Source organism: Rutilus rutilus (assembly GCF_951802725.1).
Source record: "Rutilus rutilus genome assembly, chromosome: 10".
Classification (NCBI taxonomy): Eukaryota; Metazoa; Chordata; class Actinopteri; order Cypriniformes; family Leuciscidae; genus Rutilus; species Rutilus rutilus.
Window position 1 is genome coordinate 28,946,624 of NC_140215.1, and position 23,796 is coordinate 28,970,419.

Sequence of the window (23,796 nt, forward strand, 5' to 3'; positions counted from 1 at the left end):
AATCACACCAGAGCAGAGATGCATTTAGCCCAGCCAAGCCCTGCCAGCCGGGACGCCACATAGTCACTACAGAAAGTGTTTCCTCCCTGGAGTATTCCAGCATTTGGAGTGGATATGTGTTGAACGGGGCTGTTTACTGGAAAGGAAGCCAAACATTCGCGGTATGTCCGACATTGGGAATTTCCACTTTCTGCAATGTTGTCTCTCAATAATAAATGAGGAGACACATCTAATGCATCGAGACAAGAGCGCACACGTCCTCTTCAGAGATTCATAACGCTAATCAGAGAGCGCTTCATCTCGCTTGGGCTCCGCACTCATCTTGTAATCAGAGCTGGTCTACGCTCAGACCATTTCACATGGCTCTGAAAACAAATCTCCAATAACTCACTCTAATGTCATTTTCGGGGCTGTTAGCAAATCATTTACAGACAATTCAGTAATGCTGAGTGAACGTAAGACTGTTTACGATGCGCTGCTAATGGACAGGATGTCTCTGTCATATTAGAGAGTGAGAAATATTGAGTTTGCCTCTTTTGTTGGGGCCCATGTCTCACATCAATCTTTATTGATTGGCTGCTGTAGGAAATCAAAGTGAAATATGAACAGCAATGATCGTTCTAAACTTCAAGTCTCTCAACTTGGAAAGAACCCTGGTGAAAAGACAGGTGTAAACTTGCATGAATTCCCATGCTGGCCAAGCTGGTCAGAACTTGGTGGGAAAGATGGTCAAGCCTTGTTGGGACCCCAGCACATCAAATCAAATGCTGCTAACCTGCTGACCAGTAAACTCTGGTCTTTGTAATCTTGCTTCAAAGTTAATGTCCAGTGCTATGTTGGGCCTCCCTGATTGAGTTTGAGTTTGAGACTAAAATAGAGTCTGATTCTGGAAATATGGTCTTGGTCTTCTCATGGACTCTGAACATTTGGACTCTGTCTTGATTCAGACTTGACCCTCTGCTAGACTCGGACTTGACCCTTTTCTGGGCTTGAATCAGACTCGACCCTTTTCTGGTCTTGGTCTTGATTCGGACTTGACCCTCTTCAGGTCACTGTCTTAAATCAGAATAAAAACTAAGTCTTGACCCTTTTCTGGTCTCGGCCTTGTCTCAGTCTTTACCCTCTTCAGATCTCAGCCTTGTCTCGGCCTTGACCCTCTTCAGATCTAGGTCTTGAATTGAACTGGACCCTCTTCTGGTCTCTGTATTAACTCAGACACAACCCTCTTCTGGCCTCATTCTTGACTCAGACTCGACCTTCTTCTATTATAGACTCAGACTTGAATGAAATGGTCTTGGCTACAACACCGCAAATTTACATGGAAACCAAGGGCTAGACATTTAATTGTGCAAGCTTGTGTTGATTTTACAAGAATATAAAGATCATCCTATCTCTGAACCAATGAACTACACTTTGGAATTCAATAAGCTGTTTAAGAAGTAATTAAGTAATGTTTAATAATGATCCGTGCTTACAACTATATATATACACAACAATCGTCCATCATTTTTGCTGTTTTTAAGTCATATTGGAATGATCACAATTTTTATTGTGAATGTTGACTATACAGCTTAATTTGGATGGATACAGTATTGCGTACTATTAATAAAAATGAGAGATTAAGCAAAAAATACTACCCATTTAGCCAGTTCATAAAGCAACTATATTTCCCATTATTCTTTGCAGCAGTGTGAAAATGATAAATACATAAATCATCAACACACCTAAAGCATCATTTGCTCTTTATTTTGATGCATTAACGCTAAAAAGTTTCCTTTATCTTTTAATAAGCCAAAAAGACAGGAAGAAATACGAAACTGCTTAAAGGGGTGGTATAATGCCCTTTTCAAAAGATGTAAAATAAGTCTCTGATGTTCCCTGTGTGTGTATGTGAAGTTTTAGCTCAAAATACCCCAGAGATATTTTTTTATAGAATGTTAAAACTGTCATTTTTTTGTGTGTGTCCCCTTAAATGCAAATGAGTTGCTGCTCCCAGCAAAGAGGGCGGAGCTACAACAACTTGTCCTTAGCAGCTTCAATTACCTCACACAGACATGCATTGAAAATTTCACAAACTTTTAGCCTTTTATGTTCAAATCCAAGTCGGACAAAGATGGAGAGACTCAAGAAGAAGTGACAACATGTAGAATACAACAGGAAATTTCTGAATGGTTAGTTGATGAGTTTATGTAGCTGATGTGCAGTTAACTATCTTCTTGTCATAGAATAGCATTTTCTGTTATGATAATCTATAAATCGTGTTCCCGGGGGCGGGGTTTATGTAAATGTTAGGGTTAGTGATGTCACTAACCCCGGAGGAAGTTCATGTAGTCCCTACCAGCAGTTTGTTGTAGTCCTTAAAAAGTAATTTCTGTAAAAGAAAATATCTCCCTTTGCTTTGAACTTTGAGCATTGTAACTTTGCAGATGTTGTTTATGCTTAAACAGCAACATTACACACTAACTAAAGTTAAAAAAGTTAAATCATAATCAACCACCCCTTTAACAAACGCATAGGCTATTGTTTCTGACCAAACTCACACTTCTGCAAGTCGGAACTTCTTAAAAGCAGAATATATTTACAATCTAACATGGCTTTATTGGTTTTATAAAATGATTACTACTTAATAAAAATTAGGAAATATTTAAACATTATTTTATTAAGCGAAGTCACTAAGTGGCAATTACAAGGGATAAATGTTACTGTATTGTGCACTTTAGCACCTAGAGTTCTGTGTCGACCAATCAGCATCCAGGTCCAGACTTATCTGTTTTATAAATAATGTTTCTTGTTCACTCAATAGTCCACTCTAACGCCATTGTAAGTTAACAGCCAAAACAAAAGCAATTTCCATATGAACAGAAACAGCTCTCAGGCCTGAAGATAGTAATGAGAGGTTTGTTGAAAGAAATGAGATCATCTTTCTATAGCAACACATACAGTAATTAATACTCAGGAGTGAGTCTGCTTGCTGGAAACGCAGGCGCGTGACAACAGCACTGGAAAGTGCTCCTTAATTATCGCTCTCTAGACCACTGCGACCACACGCACAACTACACAAATCCACTTTTGCTTAATGCAGTGTGACTCCAGAAAACTATCATTCTAAATGGCATCTTCATGTTTAGGTGGAAAATCAACATTAGGAAACATTAGGACGACTATGATGATGAGGCTTGTATTATTCACAATGCAGTGTGGGTTTCACTTGAATTTCTCATTAAAAGTGAGGCGTGAATGAGCAACTCACTATTTTTACTTCCTGCATTGCGAGAGCCAATGACAGTCAGCCGAGTTTAATGAGCACCATCTGCATATCTCTGAAAGTAATTAGCACTCTCTTTCCACATGATGTCACACCATTAGCATGCATAATGCATGACCCTGGATGAGGTATTTTTAGTGTTTTAACCTGCCAGCATGTTCCTCTGCAGGTAGTTTACAAGTAACTAGCCACAAACTTTAACATCAAGATTGATTGTTTATGAAAAAAAAAAAAAAAATATATATATATATATATATATCAACTGTCAATATTATAACATAATGTTATAAACTTTTTTTTTCTTCTTTTTTTTGTATCCATACTGGCGTGATGAATCCAATCCTAAAGCAAAAGGAACTGGATGAATGCTACCAATCCACAATCTGATTTCTAACTGGCACTGTGCTCACTCATTGGCCAGAGGAGAAATGGCCCCTCGACTGAGCTTGGTTTCTCCCAAGGTTTTTTTTCTCCATTCTGTCACCTGATGGAGTTTTGGCTCCTTGCCACTGTCGCCTCTGGCTTGCTTAGTTGGAGACACTTAATATTCAACAATATTATTGATCTGACTGCACTGCCACTATTGGATGAGAACTAAACAGAGCTGGACGATGACATCACTGTTTTTCTTAAGAACTGCTTTATAGATTAAATGAACTAATTTAACGGAACTGAATCAACACTGAACTGACTTCAGCTGAACAATGACACTGGTTGAGCTGCTTTAAAGCCCAAATTAACTCTGTTTGCATCATTTAATCATTTTCCTAATTATCACTGTAAAGCTGCTTTGAAACGATCTGTATTGTATAAAGCATTATATAAATAAAAGTGACTTGACTTTTTACAGATAAACTTTTAATACTTAAAGTCTGTTCATGATCATATTATACACTATTCATTGGTTCAAATTATATATTATTGGTTCAAAACATTTTTTTTTTTTTTTTTTCTGTGATCAAATGTCAAATTGTATTGTATTATAAAACTTTAAGCCAATCACCTGAGCCATGAATTAGATTTGACTGATCACTCTATATTAGAACCCCTTGTGGCAGTATATCAATCAATCAATCAATAAAACCAATAATATGAACCAATGAATAGTGCATAATATCAATGTTCACTGTTGTGTTGTGTTCAAAGGTTTTGTTTTTTAAATGTCTATATAGTTTTTATTTTATTTTTTAAGTAGGTTTAGTTTATTTAGTTTTAGTAATGTAATGTAATATAATATAGGAATGTTTTTGGGTTTTTTTTTTTAATACAATTTATAATATACAGTGGGGAGAACAAGTATTTGATACACTGCCAATTTTGCAGGTTTTCCCACTTACAAAGCACGTAGAAGTCTGTAATTTTTATCATAGGTACACTTCAACTGTGAGTGACGGAATCTAAAATCCAGAAAATCACATTGTATGATTTTTAAATCATCATTAATTTGCATTTTATTGCATGACATAAGTATTTGATACATCAGAAAAGCAGAACTTAACATTTGGTACAGAAACCTTTGTTTGCAATTACAGAGATCATACGTTTCCTGTAGTTCTTGACCAGGTTTGCACACACTGCAGCAGGGATTTTGGCCCACTCCATACAGACCTTCTCCAGATCCTTCAGGTTTCAGGGCTGTCGCTGGGCAATACGGACTTTCAGCTCCCTCCAAAGATATTCTATTGGGTTCAGGTCTGGAGACTGGCTAGGCCACTCCAGGACCTTGAGATGCTTCTTACGTAGCCACTCCTTAGTTGCCCTGGCTGTGTGTTTCGGGTCGTTGTCATGCTGGAAGACCCAGCCACGACCCATCTTCAATGCTCTTACTGAGGGAAGGCGAAGATGTTGGCCAAGATCTCGCGATACATGGCCTCATCCATCCTCCCCTCAATACGGTGCAGTCGTCCTGTCCCCTTTGCAGAAAAGCATCCCCAAAGAATGATGTTTCCACCTCCATGCTTCACGGTTGGGATGGTGTTCTTGGGGTTGTACTCATCCTTCTTCTTCCTCCAAACACGGCGAGTGGAGTTTAGACCAAAAAGCTCTATTTTTGTCTCATCAGACCACATGACCTTCTCCCATTCCTCCTCTGGATCATCCAGATGGTCATTGGCAAACTTCAGACGGGCCTCGACATGCGCTGGCTTGAGCAGGGGGACCTTACGTGCGCTGCAGGATTTTAATCCATGACGGCGTAGTGTGTTACTAATGGTTTTCTTTGAGACTGTGGTCCCAGCTCTATTCAGGCCATTGACCAGGTCCTGCCGTGGAGTTCTGGGCTGATCCCTCACCTTCCTCATGATCATTGATGCCCCACGAGTTGAGAACTTGCATGGTGCCCCAGACCGAGGGAAATTGACCGTCATCTTGAACTTCTTCCATTTTCTAATAATTGTGCCAACAGTTGTTGCCTTCTCACCAAGCTGCTTGCCTATTGTCCTGTAGCCCATCCCAGCCTTGTGCAGGTCTACAATTTTATCCCTGATGTCCTTACACAGCTCTCTGGTCTTGGCCATTGTGGAGAGGTTGGAGTCTGTTTGATTGAGTGTGTGGACAGGTGTCTTTTATACAGGTAACGAGTTCAAACAGGTGCAGTTAATACAGGTAATGAGTTGAGAACAGGAGGGCTTCTTAAAGAAAAACTAACAGGTCTCTGAGAGCCGGAATTCTTACTGGTTGGTAGGTGATCAAATACTTATGTCATGCAATAAAATGCAAATTAATTATTTAAAAATCATACAATGTAATTTTCTGGATTTTTGTTTTAGATTCCGTCACTCACAGTTGAAGAGTACCTACTGTATGATAAAAATTACAGACCTCTACATGCTTTGTAAGTAGGAAAACCTGCAAAATCGGCAGTGTATCAAATACTTGTTCTCCCCACTATATAACACTGTTATAAAAATTTATAATATTTGTTTCATTCGTAATAAAATTTGATAATTTTTTCAATCATAATATACAGCTATTTTCCGAATTCCAGATGGATAAAATCCAAACTCATTCTACAAGTCCATTTGTATTGACGACTATATGTTTTACTCAAAAACATGCCAGATTACTGACGTACAATAGGCTGTGATTGGTGTTTGAAGTTGATTTTAAGTGGTAGACAGGTGGAGTGTTCGGCAGTGTTTTATACCTCTAAATCTCAAACAAGAGAAGCAACAAGAGTTTTTCTCTGATTGATGTGGAAGCACCTCAGCAGGAGTGCATTTTAATATAAGAAGCAAACACATAATATCCTTGAAATGCAAATTCTAAACAAATAAAAGACAGATACTCGGCGTCAGTGTATTGATCGAAATGCGTTTCCGTCCGCATCTCTTCTCCTCCTCAATTAGCTGTGCTTCTGCACTAAGTAGTTCTAACGAGTGTAACCGACTCTAATGTAACCCTGAACCATCCCTGACCACCCCTGAGCAGCTTTGATGAAAATATGACACCTTTGGGGATGGACAGCGCGCTGAGCGAAGCAGCTTCATAACTGAAGAGGGATTATCCGACATACGGATTTGAGAAGAGAGAGAGAGAGAGAGAGAGAGAGAGAGAGAGAGAGAGAGGCTGCGTTTCCATTAACCTTCAAATTGCGCAAATTGAAATTGCGAATTGAAAATATGCCCAATGCAAACGCCCGATTTCGCAAAAAAACCCATTTATCGCAAAAAAGTTTTTACGCTCGCATGAGGTGGTTTTTCAGGCTGTTCGAAAAAGGAATATTTCGCGAAACTGCAATGGAACGTTTTTGTGCATTTACAGGTCACCTGACGTAGATGACGCGGTATGTTTGGACAGAATACGAGACAGAGTTCTTTATTAAATTCATATAAGACAAAAAAATTACAGGAATAATGGATTCTAAACCTCAAATAAATGCCACAATCAAGACCTCGAAGCAGATATGAGGGAGAAACACCCAGAAACGCCTCATATGTGCTGCTCACAAGGGTCGTTCCTTACCATTAATGCTTGGAAAATACACATCCATCTCCTTCGATTAATAATAATGGCTAGTGCAGTGGCTGGGATATAGTACATAAACCTACCAACGTCCGTTGCCATGGTTTTTGGAATGATTTTACTTATCGCGAGAGAAAAAAAGTTTTAGTTGCATAACATCATTAATGGAAACGCCATTATTTCGCAATAGTTTTTTGTCTACATTTGCGCAAATCTGTAATGGAAATGCGCTTACAGAGAGAGAGAGAGAGAGAGAGAGAGAGATGGGCAGAGAGAGATGGGCAAACACTTACCTTCACAGGAGAGGCCATGAGAAGTGACCCCTGAGAGGCTGTCCCGACAGACGTTACAGAAGGTGGGGCGAGCGTGGGAGCAGGCATACCAGTTGTGCATCCCTGAGAAATGTTCCACATTAAACTGTGCCGTCTAGCAAAGGAGAAGTTAAGACAAATTGGCAGCGCCAGGATAAGACTTTTTCAGAGCCCCTAAAACAAAGACTACGCTTTTCAGCTCACACACACAACACACAGAATGTATATTAGCCTCAGGTGTACGAGACACAACCCTCCTGCGTGCAACACCACACCACGGCTCTCCCTGACAACCGGTCCCCCCCCACCGTAACATCTGCGCTCCCGGCATGGGAATCTACCAGCAGCACCTTGATGCAACAGGACAGTGATTTAAGAGGCCGACTGCGCCCACAGTTGGGGGTGCCAGTGGAGCGCTGGAGTTCTGGGTGTGGTATTGCAGAACACGGGGGCTGAGAGTCTTACATAACCATCTTCATCTCATATCAAAGTGAGCATACAATCAACACTCAACGCCGCAGTCCGCACTTTCATTTACTGGCATGCGACCAACCGTTTCAGATGTTAAAAGCCGCCACATGCACACATAGCTTTTCACAGTCAATTAGCAACAGCAAACAAATAGAGCCAAACTCCCTTCTTCCAGAACTATTTTAAATGGATAACATCATTTTTTCATTAACACTGAGAAGAGAAAAGGAAATACGAAAGCTAGATTTATAATACACATGACCTGAGATGCGGGAGAGAAGCATATTAAGCTTCATTCTGAAGAAGTATGCTTGAAAAACAACAAACATGCATGCGAGAATGCAAGATGCAACTCGACTCAAACTGTGCTCTTACCTCGTAATGCTCTCTGGACTGAACCGATTTCAGCGAGCTGATCCAGTCCTCCATTTCTTTCCTGTTCTCGGCACACAGGATAAGCCTTCGGAACGGTGTAATTACCTACAGGGAGACAGAGATCTGGGGAGATGAGAGCGGAGTGTCTCACCCTCCTGCCTGACTGACTGCGACTGACAATGAGTCCCCCCCCCCCGTTCTGCTCTTTAAGACGAAGCTCGGGACAAGCCCCCCCACCCCTTGCCTCCTCCTCCTCTTCTCATCTTAAACGGCCACCTCAACCCCTCAGGTCTTTTCCTCTCGGATGCTTGAGCGAGATTTGGGCTGACAGGCGGAGTGCCTGAGAAAATGCTAAAAGCCTGTTTCATAACAGGGGCAGCCTCCACACTAGTCAAACTCTGCGCTTTTAATACCACTATAATTTATTGATAACAGCACCCTTAACATCTCCACGCGCCGGCAGTGCCACTGCGGAGGCGCACAGCACCCCGACAACAGTTTTCGCTGCAACACCGTGCGTGGTGAAGCAGGTGATACAGTCCTCAGGGAATTACAGCTTACCACCTGCACCGAAACAACACCGCTGATCCCAACATAAATCATTTTCTCAATGTTGGTACACTGGGTTTAAATCATTATCTAAATCATTCAATTATCTCAGGGTAAAACAGTGGGAATTCCAACTGTTCCGATTTTCGATCCTCAGAGGTTGCTCTTTCATAGTTCAAGAGACTTTCTCAGAGGTTCTCAGTAAAACGGTCAGTCCATCCAAAAAACGACAATTCTGTAATTATTGACTTACCCTAATTTAATTTGAAACCCATAAGACTTTCACTCATATCAGCTATTTTCAATGACATTTTCTGTTCCTCTACTGAAAGTCCATTTCGCCAAACATTCAAGCTTCAAAAAGTTCATAAAGACATCGTGAAAAGCCTCCTGAGTCTCCTGAAGAGTCTCCTGAAGAGACACGATCGCTTTATATGTATGACGTAACAGATTTAACTTAGGTTTTTATTCACACATAAACTTTGATCAATGCACATGCAGATCATATTTGGTAAGTGGAAGCTTAAATGTGCTTGCCTGATACGTGTGAACCACTTTGGTTTGCGTGTCACGCAAATACAGTTGAGCTTTCGTTTATGTTCACTGATCACTGACTTCAATGGAGGAACAGAAATCCCTCAGGTTTCATTAAAGGGTTAGTTCACCCAACAATGAAAATTCTTTCAGTAATTACTCAGCCTCATGTCGTTCCAAACTTGTAAGTCTTTTGTTCATCTTCGGAACAAAAATTAAGATCTTTTTGATGAAATCTGAGAGATGTACTTGCATCCATTGACAGCTTCGCATCTACCACTTACTTCAAAAAGTTCGTAAAGAGATCGGAAAACTAATACATATGAATTGAGTAGTTTAGTCCAAAATTTTGGTTGAGCTTCTGTTTATGTTCGCTGATCAATGTACATATGTGAACAAAAGCCTAAATTCAAACTGGTCATCATATAAAGCGTTTGTGTCTCTTCAGAAAATTTGGACTAAGCTGCTCAATTCATATTGATTAGTTTTACGATCTCTTTATGAACTTTTTGAAGGGTCAAAGAGTCAGTTGTGTATCAACGGAGGGACAGAAATCTCTCAGATTTCATCAAAAAGATCTTCCTTTGTGTTCTAAAGATGAACAAAAGTCTTATGGATTTGGAAGGACTTACGAGATTCATTTTTGGGTGAACTAACCCTTTAAGTATTAAGTCAGTCTCAGACTGTTATCCTAAAATTCCTGAGGATGAATTCAAACATTTTGTTTTTACATTAAGAACATGAATGTGGACAGCTGAGATGATCTGCAAAATTTGAGAGCTCTGCCTTTTGATTGCAAACTTTGTAGTCTGAACAAACCTGAGCACTGTTCGAGACATTTTTGAGATTTCTTTTGAAATTCTAAAAGAAACGTGTCCCATTACTACCTTTTCCAGTCTCCGTGTGCTCTTCTAGAGTTTCATTGCTGTCTGGGAGAAACTTGAGATCTTGCTTGTGCTCTGCTTGACTGAAATGGTTGCATTAAACCATTGTTCTAATGTCTACTTGTTTCCGATCTCTGCATCCACAATGAACTGGCATCACAGATCCTCCCTTAGCGCAAGTGTCAGTGTTCTCACTAATTATAAAGAGCAGCAAAATAACCTTGTATTCCTGGCTGCAATAATGAGCTCACATGGATGCGATAAATAACTCCCATCTGTTCTTTTTTTTTTAAGTGTCTCAACTATAAGTTGCCTCACTCATTTTTGGAAAATCAGCCATTGCCATCTGGCATGGTGGGGAATGAACCGTCTCTAATTAGGTTTTGCCTATCTGGTGGTTACTGCAGTTTTTCAGAGGTGTGGTTACCAACCAAACAACGCTATCGCTGTTACACAACGCCATACAATCTCCCAATGAGAAAATGCACTGGCTGTCGTGCCGCATGAGCGGATTACAGGGGAATGCACTGAAGATATCCACTAACGGCAGCAGAGGTGCTGAGAGAGAATTACAAACGCAACAGAGTTATGTGGATGTCAACGTTGTAGCTCATTATGTTTGCCATTTGGACGGCAGGCTCCATCCACGGCTTGTTATTTCTTGCGGTTTGCATCTGAGTGTTTCAACCCTCCCCAACTCATTGTTCTTTCAGGCTTGTATTTCCTCCTAAACACCACAAAATCATTAGTGGCTTCTGTCTCTATACTTCAGCGTGACTTCCTTTACTTTACCAATAGACAAAGTCATGAAGTCGTAAGGTATTAGCAGGGTATCATTAAAAGAATGTTCCGGGTTCAATACAATTCTTTCAACAGCATTTGTGGCATAATAATGTTGATTAACAGTAATTTCAGCTCATCAATCCGCAGTTACGCTAATGCACTTACAGTCTATGGAGCCAGTGATCTGAAGGGACATTAAGGGAGTGTAAATATAATGACAAAATTAATTTTTCTTTCTTTCTTTCTTTCTTTCTTTCTTTCTTTCTTTCTTTCTTTCTTTCTTTCTTTCTTTCTTTCTTTCTTTCTTTCTTTCTTTTTCTCATAAGTCTTGAAAAGTGGCAATACTTTTGAATCACTGTGCATTTAAAGTTTTAAAATTTAATTTCACTGTAATTTTTTTATTTATTTATATGTTTTTTAGTGTTTACCTTTGTCTATTCATTCTTATTTCTAATTTTATTATTATTTTTGGTAAACTCATCTTGTTTTGAATGGTGATATATAAAAATTTACATTGATATTTAAATGGTAATTTTATGATACTTCCATTATAAATGTGCACCTGTAAATTATTTTCTGTTCACAATAAAGAAAAGAAAAAAAGTATCTTTTGAAAATATCGTTAACACACATGCCCAAATCAGATAAAACATATATTCATAAATATCATTCAAGTTAAGGTTTAGGGGTGTAACGCAACAGGCCATTACAACCAGAGATAAACTTTCCATGTCATAAAAAGGTCAATTTTTATATTTTATTTTAGGAGACTTACTGAACTTCATACATAGTCAAGAGGGTCTGCAGGGATCTTCTCTATGATATTATTTCCTGCTTTTATGTTTCTGGATGCTGGCAGCACCACATGACTTTCTTTTAATGAAACTTTTTTTTACTGTATGCCACCCCAAAAAAAAATCAAAATATTTTTTTATTAAAATAATTAAAAACTAATTCTGTGTCAACATTTCACCATAAATGCTGTAGACGTTAACTTGTACTGAACCCAAAATGTTCATTGGAATGACAAAAAAAACATTGCATAAATGCTAAATAAGAACAAGCTTTGCAGTTGTCTCTCTATCAACCTTCAGGATTTGACGAAACAACCTCCTTAAAGGTGACTCTTAATTCCAACCAGATAAGGTCATTTGGAGCGTAGAATGTCTCTGGCAGATGTCCAGTCATCTGAGGAGCATCTCTTCCACAGGAAGACATTGGAAGCCTCCTTCGTAAATACCACCTCGTGCCAGTTCACCGTGCAGCTGCTATGTAAGGCTCCAGTTGTCCTTTACTAGCTTGTAAATGACAAGCGTTCTGCGAGGCATGTTTAGCAGTGAAGCCCGGATCTGTGAAGGGCAGTTCAGTCCGAGAGCTGCGACGCAAAGCTTCATGTTTATTTATACGTTCACCATAGATACTGCAGATCTAAACCACAAGCATGAGAGGCTACGTATCTTCTACAAAAACAAATAAAGAAGTCACACTGTCCAGGCTGCGCTGTCAACTGCAGAAAGAGCTGTTGGAATTTTCCAGGCGTATTATTTAATTACTTATAAAGATACCTGATTCATTTTTGTTGGCAAAAAAAACATACCTATCAATTTTCATGCCCGGCCGTGATGCAGTAATCACATTAGCATTCATCTTTCTCCCTTACACAATCAAACACGGGCAACTCCCAGCACATCCCTGCCAGCCACTTACTCTAAAAGCCTCTTCAACCGCTCGCGCCGAGGACACGGCAACTTCACTGAGTGATTTCTCTTGTGCTCCGCCACTGCAGTTCTTGATTACATTCAAATGGAGTTTAGACGAACTAAGGATTGCGTTAAAGTCTATTTTACAATGAGTGGGTGCCAGTGCTGGTTCCCAATCTGAAACCAGTTCTGGGCCGTATGAATTGGGATGGGTTACATTGATCTACTAGTCATCCAACATGTTTTCTTGAATTTTTTTGGTTTTTAAACCTCAGCGATCCAGCGTAGAAGAACTGCATTGTTTGTAAAAAGCAATTAAATAATGCTAAATTGTCATTCAATGTAGGTGAAAGCTAAACATAACAGTAGCTGGTACCAGTGTGTACCAGAACAACAGTTTTGTTGGGAAAACATATGATATTAACTGCCACAGTTCAATTATAGTTAAGTAAAACTATAAAAAAATAAAATAATCTAGGTTAAGTAAAAATATAATTAATATATATATATATTTACATTAGAGTTCAAGCTTTTTTTCGATTGTTCTCACACAATGGAGTTTATTCAATGAATGGTAAAAAAAAAATTCCACTCACACTTTTCTGAGTTTTTTTCTCATTGATATATCAATTTATATATTTAAACAGTCGAATTGTGAAATTTCTTAACTTTACATAAATGTATCATGCAAAGTTTGATATCCCTCTCAAGACGCGCTTAATCTGTTTGGGATCAGGGTCCAGAAAACAACCCAAAACCAACTTAATTATATGAGGCGTCCAGTTAAAATTAGTTATAGTTCATCCACCCTCCTTCTAGTAGATTTTGAAAATGTGTAAGCTGTACATCATCGCTACTCTGTGTTTATGTGTTTGTATGTGGGCAAGTTATGTATTAACAGTCTTGTTTTGTCATCAATTGGTTTAGAGGCAATTGAAATGCAGGCCAAAAAAATTGAGAACCAAAACCATTTTGGTAGAAAGATGTACAAGAAACTGGTCAAAGAAGTGATATTTAAAAGAGCAGCAGTGTGTGGTGCAGTAGGACGTAAGGAATCGCTCAAATCTCACAGCTCTCAGACCAATGAGACTGTCATTGACTGAGGAGGCTGATTGTTGTCTGGGGAAAGTGAAACCGCTCCAGTTCAATACTCAGGAAAGGGCAGTAGAGACGGAGAGAGTTCGAAGAGAGCATCCGTGTGAGACAAACGCCGCTTTATTTAACGCAGGAATGAGTCTGACCTAATCAACGATAGAACATTCTAGAGGCAACAGATTAAACCTTTAATGAAGGTCTGTGAGAAAACGCCATTTGAGTCGCCAACGCGATTTGATGGAAACCGTTTGGACAGCACCTCAGATTCAGTAAGATATCAATGCCAGTTCATTGTTCTTGGTGTTAGTGTTATAAAAAGAACCACAAAACCTCAAATCTAGTCCTAAATCAATGAAGCATGCATTATTATTATTATTATAATACATTTATTTATTATTATTTATTTTTTGTCAGGCAACCTAAATAAACAATTTAGCTAATATGAGAGCCGGTACATTGTGTTATAATTTTAAGGGTCAGATAAGGTAAAAATCTCTTTAAGACAACAACTTTAAGGTAACAAGGATCTATTGAGGATCCTACTGGAATTCCCACTTTCTATAATCAGTACGATTTATTTTTTATTTTTTTATTAACACTTTTATTCAGCAAAGGCCCATTAGATTGATCAAAAGATTGACAGTAAAGACATTTATAAATAATAATAATAATTAAAATAATAATAATAATAATAATCATTTCGGGCCAAAACCGAAAATTCAGGATGCACTTGGCCGGAAACCGAAAATAAATAATCAATTAATAATCAATTAATTATGTAATCAAACATATTTAATAATCAACACTCAAATAGCTAAAACTGAGTTGTACAAACATTTAAATTGCACACGAGGCAGTTTTTTATATCTATTTTTTTTTTTATAACAGAATTGCTCCAGTTTGTTGGTCAAATATAAACATTTAATACTGAAGACATCACTAACAGGTTAAGTAAAAATATAATTCATATGTAATACAGTGCATATATTTAGCAAAATGCTCTTCTTTAGAGTTATTCTTGCTAAAGCTAACTAATGAGTCTAAGCTTGCTTGAGGTAAATGTAAAGGTAAGTGATATTGTATAGCCTACAAGCAGTTTTATTGATGTCTTTCCCTGGTTGAAATGATTACATGAGACAGTATTTATTTCAGTAAGTTGTAATGTATCTTTGAACATACATTCTGGTGTTCATCCATGTTTATTATGTGCTATAACTAGTAGTAAAGAGAAGATGAGATGATCGGTTCACGTGCGCTTTGAGCTGAGGCGCTATAGCAATTGTCACGCCGTATCAAAGAGCACCAAAACTAAATTTATTGTTTGAATTTCGTTGTTGAGAATTTGCTTCATATTAAAAGTCACAAAGCTTTTTGCAATTATTGGATGGTACACACTACTAATGTTTAGTGGAGTTGTGTTCACACATCAACAGAAAACAGCAAAGACTTAAAAGATTTAATATTTAAGAAACCATATCATTACCGATTAAAATCGAGAAATGAATATTGTCAATCCAAAGCTAGTGTCCACACAGCAGACATGTTTAACTGTAGTAGCTTATCCATGTTGTGTCACGAAAAAGGCGCTGAACACATCGGAGAAGCGCTAATTAAAAGTGTGTTTCCGTCACTGATCTAGGCACACCGAAACCATTTCGGCCCAAAAGCGAACTTTCTATTCATCAAACAATCATTTTATTTATTTATTTATCACGGTTTCCACAAAAATATTAAGCGGCACAGCTGTTTTCAACACTGATAAGAATGAGAACTATTATTAATAATTGAGTACTACCAACAGTGAGCAGCAAATCAGCATATTAAAATGATTTCTGATGCTGAGTAATGATGCTTAAAATATATATATATATATTAAAATAAAAACATTTATTTTAAATTGTAATAACATTTCAATAACAGTATTTTTGATCAAATAAATGCAGCCGTGTGAGCATTTTAAGAGACTTCTTACAAAAATTCTTACCATATATATATGCAATATCCTACTGTATACGTTGAAATTCCCACTTTCTATAATCAGTACGATTTTATTTAAAAGTAATGATGTATATATATATATATATATATATATATAGGCTTAACATTTAGCTGTCTGACCCCTGTTGCATGTTAAAGTGCCTTCTCCATCAAGGTTAAGTACACCCAATACAGAATTCATCATCTCTGTCTGTTTGCACCGGCACACAGTGTTTTCATACCACAAGAAAGAGATACTGCATTTAATTAAAGCACTCTCTCTCTATACGTACCTCTTAAAGTCTACATTATTTCACGTTAGCGAGCCAGCGGATTCCCTCTGGACAAAATTGATTATTATTTCATTAGATCTAGCTCAGTCTATTTATGGACTTTAATCTCAGGCGTGTCAGACTCGTTTTTCTTGCGGAAGATCATTAGGGCCGTATCAACAAAGTCATTTTATAATAATATTTCCGATATCAGTCTGGTTTTATCATGTAGATTTCATTATCATTGTTCCTGGATTGATCTGGTTTGCCTCACCTGACTTTATAATATAATTCATCATTAAATGAGCTCCATTAGTCAGGACAATGTAGAACGTCACGGATAAAACACTACCACACACCCGTCTTACGCCGATCGATCTGTTTACAAAGGACCTGCTTTGAATTCTGCTTTGTCCTTTTAAAATCTACAACTTTTTAAACACTGTATTGTAATAATTATAAAGACTACATAGAATAATTAATAGACACTACATGAACAATTAGAGAAAACCACAAGGAAGATACTTTAAAAAAAAATCATTAAATAATTCAAATTAAAAATCATTAAAAATTAAATGGCAGGACCATTTAAAAGCAAAAAGCTGATTAAATATTTTTTAAATGGTGACCAGGACCTAAAACCTTCCCTTATACATTCATGCAAGTTTCAATCTAAAATCTGATTTAAAAAAATTCAAAGTCCATGGATATGTTTTTGCATCAAGTACCAACATGGACACACACGGAGCATGACATTCCCTCATTTTAATGCTGCACTGAAGCTGCTGTAAGTCTCTCGCAATTGCGTACCAGCTCACGATAAGATATGCATCAGTCTGCGCCATTAAAACATAAATACAAAATGACAAATCCAATTATGCGCATCCCCTTTAAAGCTCTAGCCGGTGCCAACTTAGTATAATGGAATCTTGCTCTCGAAAACAAGCGATAAAAAGCACTTGCTGCTGGAAGATGCAGCGTCCTGCCTTTCCTCTTACATGCTCACAGAAACCAAAGCGGACAATGTCAGTGTTCACAAAGAGACAAGTTTCCATTCCGCTAGCGAGCAGAACCCAGATGTCAAGCGTGTGTAGACACACACTCATCGGGATACGGTGTTCATGCATATGCCGTGTGTGTGTGTGTGTGTAGTGCACTCACCAGCGATCCGCTCTCAACTGCACCGCTTGCTTCTGTTATCGTGAGCTGATGCCTGGGAGTGTGTGTGTGTGTTGAGCCTGGTTTCTCAGGATCCCTCACCCTCCCCAACCTCTGCAGAACCCTCCACCGCTCAAGGAACAGCCCACCGGAGACACATGCGATGTCACATGTACCGCCGCACTGAACACTTCCACATGGCCAAACACACGCGCACGAGCACAAATTTCGATGTACGGATAAAGAACAATTCCTGCATACCAAGAGGCCGTCCTAAAGAAGTCGCGTGTGTTTGTTTCCAGGCTGAACGCTGTTCTCCATTGCAACTGTCCCCGGAGCGCTTGCCAAGTCAAGCAGAAGCGAGTCACTAAAGAGAGCAAGCTAGCGTTCACCTCTTCCCATCACTCGCTGTGCCTGTGTCCTCTGTGTCTTTCACTCCCTCGCTCAGACTGAATCCCTTCACCGGGAGGTGTTATTGAGTGACATCACTCCGAGGATTTCCTTTTGTTCCGCAGACAGATCACTTCTCTCTCTCTCTCTCTCTCTCTCTCCCTCACTCTTCACAGTGCTGTGAGCTATTTTTAGCAACAGAAAGAACACAGCAAGACTACAAAGCAGTTGGTTAGTACACTGAGAGAAAAAAAAATGAAGCCAAAAGTGGCTGCGTATTATGAAAAGGTGCCTGCTGCGGGAAAGAAACTCAAAAAGGAAACCCATTTTGTCTCCTAGAGAGCAACAAGATTAAGTGCAAATGGAGACTTTAGCTTGTGTCTACTGCTTTTCAGGTTTTCTTCTGAGAATAAGACCCAGTGATATCTCAATAATGTCACAAACTCGGATTTGTGCTTGAGATATTGTCTGCAATCAAAAGTCTTGTCAATTTGAATCAAACAAGACCAAATGATCCAAGCAATGCTATACACATTAACCGTATAGATTATACTCTTACTTTGTCAATAACGGTCTCCTTAGTGACTATTTTTAGCGCTTGACTCTTGCATTGTCAATATAAGATATTGAGCAAACATTGATGCACAACATTTTATTTCCATCAAAAGGCGCATCAATTTTTGGTCAAGATCTTGTACTGACAATGCAAGAGTCCAGCACTCTGTAAAGTCTCCTCAGGACATCCCAAACACTTTCAATGAATTTAAGGTCTGGACTCAGAGCTGCCAATTCATGTGTGGAAATGATTCTTCATGTGAAACCATTCTTTCACAATTTGAGCCTGATGAATCTTGACATTGTAATCCTGGAAAATGGCCATGATGTGCTCTGACAAGAATCAAAAGTCTTCTCAATACGAGCTCAAACTTTTCTCATCAGATTATTCCAAGACCAAACAATCCAATCTATGCTATAAATATTCATTTTATAGCTTAAACTGTTCATTTATATCAACAACGGTTTCATTTGTGACTATTTTTATTTCCTGCCACAGAATTTTAGGAGACGCATCTGTTGCTACTTCATCAAAACATTACGGAGAACTCAATTAAGTCTCCAGAGACATGAAAGAGCAATATAACCTTCAAGAGCCTCGGGAGGACAATCAACCACCACAGAGCAAATTCTCCCAGAAGACAAGTGTGTCATTTCTGCACCACAGGGTCCGAATAATAATGTTTTCAAACAGGTTTTCGAGTGGGTTTCAGATGCTCAGAAGAGTGTAATGTATTTCTGAAATCAGCAGATCTCCCTGCAGAACAAGAACATGCACTTTATTTCTAAAAAAAAGCCTCAGCATGGGCCTCTCAATAATTTATAAGTATAATGAGCATCTGTTGTTTTTCCTGGCAGTGGGCGATTTCTTTTTTTCTGAGGGGAAAAAGCATTTGTTAAACGAGGCGGTGCGCAGCAACTACCTCAGAGCACGTGCGTTACACACGCGTCCACACGGCCGGCCCTCTGTTAAACAATATACGCCAGCGATCAAATCATCCAAAGCGTGCTCGGTGGAGCACTAACATCTCTGCTGCTAAAAATAGCCCCTCTTTCTCCTCTGAGCTTTCTTAGTCCTCCGCTGTTTCTTTTTATAGCCGTGCCTGGGGAGCTGGCCTGCCGTTTTTAGAAGGACATGACCACAGTCGCTGCTCCTCGTCCCGTTTGATCTCAGCTGATGACACATGTTTACTTGCTCACTAACACACACAGATGCCATCGCATGGAAAAGCACGACAAGTCTTCCCTTAGGCAGCGTTTGCTCTTTTCACTGTGTAGAAAATAAGTAACCTTTATTGATAATACTTTCTTTTATGAAAAGAAGAAATACTTTTCTTTTCTTTTTTCTATAGTGGTGAATGAGAGTCTACAAAATTGTTTGCATTCCCAATCGAGTCAATGGCAAAAGAAAAATCCACTATAATGTGGGTAAGGTGTTCTGGGTGGTTGCTAGGTGGTTGCTATGTGGTTGCTAAGTTTCATAGGTAGTTGCTAGGGAGTTGCTATGATAAGATTACACTGCCCGAAGTCAATAGAGGCCAACCCAAGTTACTACAATGTTCTGGTGCTGAGATATGGCTTTTCATGTTCCTATACAGTTGCTAGGCTGATCTAAATGGTTGCTAGGGTGAAGAGAGAAGACAGAATGTTTTACAAACACTCTCTTGGTGTTTCTCTTACTCTCTAAAGTTAAGATTTTTTTTTTAAAATACTTTTTATGAAAATTCATTAAAAAAATACTAGAATTACAATGTTAAAAAACAGTATTAGTGCATCGTCACAGTCTGTGAAAAAGTTCATAGTAAACAGGTTTTAATATTTATATACCACCGCTCAATGAATATACAACTAACAATGACACTGAATAATTATAATACAACATATTATAACTAATATAATTTGTATATGTTTAGATTAGTGCTGTTATTAATTTGATTAATCACAACTTACATAAATGTACAGTATATATATATATATATACTTATATGTTAGATGCGATTAATCGATCTGACAGCACTAGTGTAAATATATATCTGCTCTTACCGTGAAACTGTTGTTGACATTCTTTGTGCTTGATTCGGCAACACTCGCATCTGAAAGATCCACTTCGTCGAAAATAAGAGACTGTGAACAGGAGGAGAAAGAGGAGATCAGTAAACATGGACAATCACAGAGCCGCAGCAGCATTAGCTGTCATTGATAATGTCTAAGAAAGCAAACATCTTATGCACATTGATACTGTTCTATTGAAATGAAACAAAAATGGGCTTATTGAAATATTGCTTATCCCAGGGATGGGCAACGTCGGTCCTGGAGTGTTGCTGTCCAGCAGAGTTCAGCTCCAACCCTGATCAAACACACCTGAACAAGCACAATGTCTTCAGGATTTTTCCTGATCAGTTTTTTCTTTCAGGGTTGTAGCTAAACTCTGCAGGACAGCGGCTCTCCAGGACCGACGTTGCTCATCCCTGCCTTATCCTATGCGCTGACATGCGTGTACTGTGTGTTATATGAGTTTAAGATGGATCGCAGACAGCTGGGTGCGTCATGATCTACTCCATCAGCGCAGAGAGCAAGAACTAAAGGCCTGATATATGATACCATACACCACTTTCAGTTTGAGCCGGGATGTTAGAAACCACTGCTAACAAAACATTTGTCATTTTCTTCAGTCATAATTAGTACTGGGGAGTATGAGCAAACATATTGTATTATATAGTCATTTTTTGTCACGGAAATGTTATCTCTCATAATCGAAATTAATTCAATTTAATTTAATTGTTTTGTATATAATTTAATCTACTATTCAATTGTTTTTTGCAACTTGACGGACACAAACAAAAAGATCAGATTATTCAGTGCATAAAAAAGCTCACAGATGCTGCATTTATTTGATAAAAAATACAGTAAATATTGTGAAATATTATTAGAATTTAAAATAACAGATTTCTATGTGACTATATTTTAAAATATAATTTATTCCTGTGATGCAAAGCTGATTTTTTTTGCATCATTCCTCCAGTCTTCAGTGTCACATGATCCTTCTGAAATCATTCTAATATGATGATTTGCTGCTCAAGAAACATTTAGTATTATTATCAATGTTAAAAACAATTGTGCTACATAACATTTTTTTGGTGATAAAACAATGTTTGCAACAATGTAAAAGTCTTTCCTGTAACATTCGATCAGTTTTGTTTTATTCAAATCTTACTGACCTTTTTTTAACTTTTTTTTAACAATGTATTTTGTGATCCAGACATAATATAATAACATCATGTCAACCAGCTGACACATGTCTACTGTAGTGATACGATACTGTATGTACCATAATACCACCCAGCCCTCTATTATCAAGTTCACAAATGAACTCCAAAAAAAAAACATTTGCATTTGAAGGATAAAATGTGTATTTCCAGGCTCCCTGAGTCCTTTCCATCAAGTTTCAATAGAATCAGTGAAGGTTTGTTTTGGTGATTGGCAGATATTTGAGTAAATGATGGTTGTATACTCAGGCGGTGTAAACAGTGTGACATCCTATTTATGATATGTGGGCCTGGCCGCTCTACAGCATGAAGTGCAGGCCTCCGCGTTGGCTTTGCCGAGTCTGTCACAGACCCGAGTGCCATGCCAATACAAACAAAAGCCCCTTGTCTGAGCACAGCAGTGTGATCGGCCACCTCGTTTCTGCCTGTGAGGTCTGTGGCGTAACTCCCAGCTCTCCTTCACCATGTGCTAGTGCTGCCACTCCATGTCATTCAGGAGCTATGCAGGAAGTGCTAGCTTGCGTCATGGCGTAGCAGCTGCATAGCTGGCGATTTCTGGGCTGATTTTTAAGCACTCACTCTTTCTCTCAGGATTCAGATCACGGACGAAACACCTGAATGCCACCCATAGGGCCCTATGATTTCCGCGATAAGGAAAACATGGACGGAATTGCGGAAGCCAGACACAAAAGTTGTATCTTAAGTTGAACGTACAATGTCATGGAATTTGACATTTTTTGGATGAATACATCAAATGTAGAGCTGTAAACTCAATTAAATCGCAATATGGACTAACGTCTGTGAATATTAAAGTGCAAAAAGACTGAAAAAAATATGAAGAATGCATGTTCTGCGTGTTCCTGTGTAAATGAACGGCGCGGTTTCGTCACATACTCAAACATGTGCAACGCTTGTGGTGTTTTCAATGTCTGCGCTCTCACTATATGAGGACATGAACACATGAAAGAAACTGCTCTGAGAGTCACTTCAGCAGCATTTCACCATTCCATTTGATTTAAACTATCGTCATATCATGTATACACAGTTATGACAACCCGTGAAAAAAAAGTTTGCTTTTGAAGAAATTGTGACAGAAATATATTACTGCTGTTCAGTAGAATTTACTTCTCAAAGTAATAATAAAAAAATACATTATTAAAACATTTTTTAAGGAATATCAGAATTTTTCTTCCATTTTCACAGAATTTTTGAAAAGATAAAACATTTCATAGGGCCTTATTCTTCTTAATAAATATATAAATTGGAAAGGTTTTATGATTTCAATTGATTAGACATGCTTTTTGATGATTAAAATGTATTTGTAAACCATTCAAATAAAAAATTTGAAATAAATAAATAATAAAACAATTAAATATTAATATTATTAAATAAATATTAAATTTTAAAAAATGCCGTTAAATTGTATGTTTCGTAATATTAATTAATTAGACATGATTTTCGTTATTAAACTGAAAAAACAAAACAAAAAAACGAATCCAGAACAATTAAAATGGAATCAAAATTAATTTGGGGGAAAATAAGACAGGATTTGTGAAAAAATAATCCATAACCACAGGAAATGCAGCTGATTGAGCAGAGAACAAACGAATGAAGGCAGACACACTCAATGCAAGGCTTGCTTTAAGCGTCTTCATGGTGGAGGCACAGAGACACACTAGAGGGTAAAACGTCTCCCCTCAGACACGGACAATGACATTCAAGGCACGTCTCCGGGACTCTCCTCTTCAGAAGCCTAAGCAGACAAGCAGACGCGTAAATGACGTGATGTCGCTTTAGTTTAGATGTTCCACAGCTAAACCGTTCCCGCCAATGAGGAGAACAGGCATCCCGAACAACGCCAGGCAGGGTGATGGGCGGTCGGCAATGTCATTGATGAAGGCTAGATATATTAAGAGGGGGGTCGCTGTTGTTTCTGACCCGAATCGCCACCAAGCCTTCCTCCGATCCACTGGGGCCAAGAGTGGGCGGCGGTCCGCGGGCACCGGTCCAGCAGACGGAAAGCACCCTCCAGCACACGCGGCTACGAGAGACTCGATACTGCCAGCGGGCCAAAACGCCACCCGCCTGCCATAGTGCAACCACACACACACACACACACACAGTGACATTAAAGGCATGGCAGAAGGTGCAATGCAAGTGCCCATGTGTAGCTCTTCAGCCCCTCTCAGCACAGGCATGCCCAGTAACAGAGGTTCAGATTGTACTACCCCCTTACCTTAGATCACTC

At 38.7% G+C, this 23,796-nt stretch overlaps 1 protein-coding gene across 12 annotated transcripts in view; it reads right to left on the bottom strand.

Moving 5' to 3' along the window:
- dgkh (diacylglycerol kinase, eta) overlaps nt 1-23,796 on the bottom strand; it is a 91,946-nt gene that overhangs the window by 36,152 nt on the left and 31,998 nt on the right. For 6 of the 12 annotated variants that reach the window (XM_084422050.1, XM_084422049.1, XM_084422054.1 and 3 more), the window contains 4 exons: nt 23,487-23,633; nt 20,326-20,406; nt 8,386-8,490; nt 7,522-7,654 (listed from right to left, as the gene is read on the bottom strand). In XM_084422050.1, coding sequence (XP_084278176.1) covers nt 7,522-7,654; nt 8,386-8,490; nt 20,326-20,406; nt 23,487-23,633 — 466 coding nt within the window. Of the gene's footprint in view, nt 1-7,521; nt 7,655-8,385; nt 8,491-17,340; nt 17,784-20,325; nt 20,407-23,486; nt 23,634-23,796 lie in introns of those variants that run through there. The other 6 variants (XM_084422055.1, XM_084422052.1, XM_084422051.1 and 3 more) reach the window with 3 other exon arrangements.